The sequence below is a fragment of the Monopterus albus genome, unplaced genomic scaffold (genome assembly GCF_001952655.1).
Source record: "Monopterus albus unplaced genomic scaffold, M_albus_1.0 scaffold106.1, whole genome shotgun sequence".
NCBI classification, from domain to species: Eukaryota; Metazoa; Chordata; class Actinopteri; order Synbranchiformes; family Synbranchidae; genus Monopterus; species Monopterus albus.
Genome location: NW_018127986.1, coordinates 817186 through 823315, shown reverse-complemented (window position 1 = coordinate 823315; position 6130 = coordinate 817186). Strand labels below are relative to the sequence as shown.

At 39.7% G+C, this 6130-nt stretch overlaps 1 protein-coding gene across 2 annotated transcripts in view; it reads right to left on the bottom strand.

The window, feature by feature from the left end:
* Window positions 1-39: 39 nt before the first annotated feature.
* The window catches only part of cdh26.1 (cadherin 26, tandem duplicate 1), an 11086-nt gene continuing 4995 nt past the window's right edge, over window positions 40-6130 (bottom strand). The window contains exons 10-19 of one of the 2 annotated variants that reach the window (XM_020610703.1): window positions 5296-5438; window positions 4948-5178; window positions 4625-4846; window positions 3484-3599; window positions 3286-3360; window positions 2648-2713; window positions 2348-2422; window positions 1467-1505; window positions 1243-1317; window positions 40-971 (exon numbers count right to left, since the gene is read on the bottom strand). In XM_020610703.1, the coding sequence (XP_020466359.1) occupies window positions 753-971; window positions 1243-1317; window positions 1467-1505; window positions 2348-2422; window positions 2648-2713; window positions 3286-3360; window positions 3484-3599; window positions 4625-4846; window positions 4948-5178; window positions 5296-5438 (1261 nt within the window). In that variant the 3' untranslated portion in view covers window positions 40-752. The remainder of the gene's footprint in view (window positions 972-1242; window positions 1318-1466; window positions 1506-2347; window positions 2423-2647; window positions 2714-3285; window positions 3361-3483; window positions 3600-4624; window positions 4847-4947; window positions 5179-5295; window positions 5439-6130) is intronic. The other variant, XM_020610704.1, reaches the window with a different exon arrangement.

Sequence of the window (6130 nt, the reverse complement as noted above, 5' to 3'; positions counted from 1 at the left end):
TTTTTACCGATGTGATAGACGCTGTTGAGTGGTTTAAGAGTGGCGCCAGCCACAGGAGCATAAAAGATATGTCTGTAATCTAATATAAATAGTATAGTGGGTTGTATAATGATACTTCTCTTGTTAAAGGAGAAACAAGCTCTTTTTCAAGATAAATAAAAAATCAGATTTTTAAATTTCTGAGGAAAAAGTACAAGAACATAAATTTTGTAAGGCAATTTAGTACTGTGTATCTAACCAAATTCTAAAGTATTTTATAATGCTGGACTGAATTAATTGCATCTCGATTTAGAACTTGGATAGGATTGGGAATTTCAGTGACTGAGATACACAGCATACATTTAGTTTTTCTGGAGTTTAGAACAAGCTTTACTGTAAGTTAAACAGAGAGGTCTGCATGCCTTCAAATGCAGCCCAATGGCATACAAGATAATATCATGTGCATTGCAATGTTGGTTTGGAAAATAAATGTTACTCATGTACAGGATAAAAAAAGCAATGGGCCTAATATTGATCCTTGGGTAGCACCTTTATAAACCCCTTTAAGACTTGATTTAAAGCCATCTGGAGCAGTTTGAGCTCTTCCAGAGAGGTAACATCCCACAGGAATCAGCTTATTTAACTAAATGTTGTCATGGAACAGTATTAATTCCATCTTGAATCAAACAAAATACAACCTCTCTTAGATCCTTGTGTCATGGATAGATGCCAGATACCTGCTTAATATAAAAATCACATTCCAGCCATGCCCTTTAAAGCTGTATGTTTTTTTCTTGAATTGCCTGGTGACAGATTCCTCCCAGGGTCTTGAACTTGGGCCCCAAATCATTCAGAAACTTCAAATCATCTCCCAGGTTGCTGAGTGACAGCTCATCCAGTGACTGGCATTTGCTGCCCTGTCCTTCGTATGCATATTTGTAGGGGCGGTACACTGGGTAGTCTACCTGGTCTCCATCGATCATGTTGAATTTCTATAGAATTAAGGATTCAAAAATAGATTTCTGAGTCATTTTGTCAAAAAGATGTCACACCAAAATGCAGTACATCTAAAAAGACCGTCTGGTATGATGGATAATGTTACATTCATGGTACTTCTTTCATTTCTAAAAACTGAGACAAACAAACTTGTGACAATTTGCAGTTTATTGAGTAATCGATGGTCATCAGTAAAGACAAATGCCTCATGAACATAATAGCACGGCTTCTGTTCAGTCCTGTGTGGTGAAATTAAAACTATCTTACCCTGTTGATGTGATCTGCAATATGTTGATTTGCCCACAGGCCTAAAGAGTCATGGTACCTTGGTGATCTGCCCTGCTGATGGAATAGAGGACTGTGAGCTATGCTATAAAACACGAGCTTCCCAAAGCTTTAGCAACATACAGTATGTATACAGTGCAGTCACAGCAGTTTGTATTTTACCTGCTCATTAAAAAAAAAAAACATCACTAAAGAGCATAACTTACTTGGTAGGTGTTCATCCTGTTCGCAGTCTGTGTAGAGTACTGGAGTGAAGACAACAGACATATTGTAGATTCAGTATTTACCCTAATTTGAGCTTATCTGACAGTCACTGTGTTTGTAGGATCTCTCTAACTGGAACTCTCTAGCACTTAAAAAAATCATGCTAGAACTTTTTTTTTTTCAACACACAAGAAAATGTTTTAATCTAAATCAGGAACCGTGCCAGGAACCAGACACACCTCCTGCTCACGTGTTCCTACAACACAGGTTGTGGCAACCTCTAGTCGCAGGGGTGGCCAATTCCAGTCCTCGAGGGCCGCTGTCCTGCTTGTTTTTCAACTATCCCTGCCTGACCTGCTGCTGATTACCTGGCTCAGGTGTGTTCAGTCAGTCAGAAGCTGGAAGATACCAATTCACTTTATTTTTCCTCACTCCACTTTCATCTAAAATGGTAGTATGATCTAGTGGATTTAAGTAGGCAGTGTGCAGACTTAACGAAATACGCCTACTGTGTCAGAGCAAATGCCAGGAGACACCAAAGTTATCATTACCGATTAATATGCCTTTCATTACTCAAATAATTGATTAATCTATTTGCTTTAAAATGTCCAACAATGGCAAAAAGTTCAGTTTATTACCATAACTGACAAAGAACGCTGTCAAATCCTGACATTTGTAAAACTAAAAACAGCAAGTGTTTGGCATTTTTTTGTTGGAACAATGACTGAAACATTTAAAATGATGAATCAATTATCAAAATAGTTGCAGGTTAATATTTTTATTGATTAATTGATTAATGAAGTCATTGTTGTCGCTTTACAGTCATCAGGAAACGTATGACAACATCGCGTCGCGTCATATCATGACATCCATGACTACTCACCATGGTCTGCCCTTCATGGCTTCTGAGAGAACCTCTTGGAGGTTGCACTCCCAGTGAAGTCATGTGAGAGCTCATCTGTAGGGGATATACAGTGAGGTTAAATCAGGCTGGAAGAGCATGATAGAAAAGAGGAACAGGCCCTGGCTGTTACCGACTGCAGAGTTTCCCAGTTATACAGTATGTGCATGTAGCACTAAATGCTAAATTTATAATTAGTGAAGTCAAATTTTCAATTATTTTTATTTTGTCTTGTAGACACTCAAACACACAAAATAGGCCATTTAAAGACCTGTTACTCACCATGCTGAGGCCTGAGCTGCTGTACATATTCATTTCCTGGGTCATTAGTGGAGGCATCTGAGACATCTAGATGAACAGAGAAAATTAAAATAAAGCATATCCCATTAAATTAAACTGTGTTTATATCTACAGCATTTAACAAAGTATTTTGACAAATGGGAAATGCAGCCACAAGATCAATTTATGGAAAATAAAACTTGTAGCTTCACAAATCATACACAGTAATTCTTTCTAACATACATTCAGTCAACTCCTTATGTCTGCTGGCATTTCAAAAACCTTTTATTCAATGCTACTGTAGTGCTTTGCATTAAACATTGCAGTAAATGTAATCACTGGCTACTGCTAAAGTTCACCCTGCCAACTGCCTGTTACACAGCTCTGTATAAACCCTGTAATTTATGCCATAAACATGTCCAAAACAAACATCTTAACCACAGTCTTATTTCGCACGCAGTGCCTGCAGTTCCTGTCATCTGTCAAATAACACAAACAACAAGATTGCAGCCACATGTTCTAAAACAGGCATTTTTTATGTACTCTTGCCTTTTGACACACCCTGACATTGTGTCCACTAGGCCTGATAAAGCCAACAATGAAAGGGTGAATGACTGGCGGATTGGGGAGAGGTGGAGTACCTGCACTGTGGCCTGTATTAGGCCATCTGTCACAGCTACATCATTTGTAGGTGTCTGGAGCAGAATGGGTTCGGCCTGGCAAGGAAGAAAGAAAAAAGAGCTGATAATAAAACAGACCTCCCAGAAATGGGTAATACATTTAGTGAAGAACTGCGGTACATGCTGGCAGAGTCATACTCCCTCCAATTTGCAACCCACTGTGCATGCAGAGCCCCCTCCTTCCTGGTTGTACTTGATCAGGGTCTGGTTGCCCTCATCCTGCACCATGGGGAGCTCCTTCTTTCCACACTGACATGCAAAGATCAGTAGCAGTACTGCAGACAAAGTTCAAAATAAGAACAGTGTATATGTTGCATTTTCAACATATTTTCTACATAATCACTGGTGACCTAATTTAGAGAAGGTCACCTAGCTGGTAAGATAAAGCTGAGTGGGGGAAGCTCCTCCCTCTTTACCACGCCTGAGGCCAGGGAGCTTCCAGGTGCGAACGTGTATAAGTATGTCACCGTGATCAGGATGTTCCTGAACAAGAAAGCCATACTCGCTGTGAAAATTCCCCCCAAAATAAAGGTTTTTACATAAAATATAACCAATCGAAATAATATACAGGACTGTAGTTACAAGCATATAGCACAGGAGCAAGATTAGCAGAAACTGAGTTATGACATGTCAGTTGACAAATGTCCTCGTGACAAAATCTTTAAATCTAAACTGAAGACTTATTTATTTACCTTGACTTCCAGTTCTTAGTAGAGCTTTAACAGTTTTCTTGGTGTTTATCACTTTTATTTGTTTCTATGTTGTCAGTGCTTAATGTTGACTGTTATATTTATGATTTTAAGTTGTTATGCTTAGCAGGTGTATGCAAAGCATTTTGGTCAACTTGTAGTTGTTTGTAAGTGCTATATAAATAAAGGGTGAGTTGAGTTGAGAATTGGTCTGACCCAACTCTTTGTACTGTGTTGTTAAATCATGCTGTTTGGTTTGTGAGTCCTGCAATAAAGTCCTGCACCGGGTCGGGTACCAACACGTTCCTGCAAAAAATGATGTGTAACAGCTAGAAAATACGTTTACTGTACATTAATTCATGGGTACAGGCAGACTAAATGTGGGCAGGTAGTGAGTGAGATAAGCGTAATGTAAAATAAGGTCAGGTCTGATACTGAGCTTTGCAGGTGCAGGATGGGTTTTCATAATTGGACCTGTGCAAGACTTTGGTGGTCAGTCTATGAAATGTCACAATCTCACCCCCTATTAGTTAAATTGTTGGTTTCAGTATAAGCTAACAATCTTAAACCATTTCATTTCTTCAAGAAATTTAACTTATGTCTATACTCACACAGAAATAAGAGCAATCCTGCGAAAATCAGTCCAATGCCAGGTGCCCCGAGGCTGGACGAGATTGGCTTTTTGCTACGGCAAACGTTGACTTCTCCACACTCACACACCATCACTTCCAGAGTGTCATGTCCAGCCATATTCTGCTGGTCCGCAATAACCAGGGGCACTGAGTATTTACCATAAGGAAGCATCGTCACACTAACAAGGCCACCTTCCTGACCTGTTGAAAAATATAAAGAGGCGTGTGTAGTAGCTCTTTGATTGTAATGATGTAAGTTTGTTGTTGTTTTTAGCAAGGTGGGTATACAGATATGTACTAACCGGTGGCGGGATCTAGTTTCCAGCGCTGCTTCACATTTTTGTCATCACCCCCCAGGGAGAAGATGAAGGGCCCACTGAAAGGAGGCAGGTCTAAGTCCTTGGCAGGCACCATGACCTTGTTAACCTTGTTTTCACACATAATGACACTACTGTTGACCAGCTTAGGCGTGTTGTCATTGATATCCCGCAGATGGACCAGGATAGTGCATGTACCTGTGGCTGGAGGCTCACCTTGGTAACCACAGTAAAGGAGAAACACTTCTTTATTAATCTGGGATTTTAGTTTACCAGTAGATCATAAAATCCAGATTGTTTTTCATTAGAATATACAGTAGAGCGCCTTCATACCATCATCTATGGCACTGATGACAATTTTGTAAACACTGTTATTAACAAAAGGGGACTCTCTGTCCATCTTCTTAGTTGTTGTTATCTTTCCTGTTGTCTTATCCACGGCTACCCAGTTGGCTCGATCTTCTAACAGCACATATCTGGTCACAGTATGAGAAAACAATAAGTGGAGCAGAACTGCAGCTGCAGGAAGCCTTTGTTGTGTGCTACAGTCAAAACGGATTTTACTCCCACAGTGAACATTTTGAACTTAAGGCCATGTGGATAGCAAGTCCCCAACTGAGGATGGTCAGACATTTAAATGTTCTGGTGCAACTAGCAGATTGACATTTTAAATGTCCATTATGTCTATTAGCTCACAAAGACAAATACTAGCAGAGGAAATACTGTAATTAATTACAAGTTGACTTAGGTTTTATTGTTTACAGTAAGTTTCCCATAATATTATATTCACAATTAAAGATGTTCTCACACCAAGAGTGATGTGAATAAACAATATAAAAAAGTTTTCAGAGGCCGACTTAAACGCACCACACATATCCACGCCAAACGTGACACGAATATTAAATGTTAAATTTTAAAAGGTTGTGCTACAAGTATACACATCAAGCAGTGATGACCTGGGGCTGGTTCTGCTAAATGCAAGGAGTAAAAGAAGAAAGTGAGGGCACCTTATATTGGGAAAAGGTAACTTAGAAAGTTCCACTGCTTGGTGCAGGGGTTGAAACTGTAGGCTACTATGGTCGATCTACATAAGGATGCCCTTGGGACAATTTGAGGAGTTGTTGCTGCTGCCACAGACCTTGAAGAACCGCCCTGAACAAGACCCGAC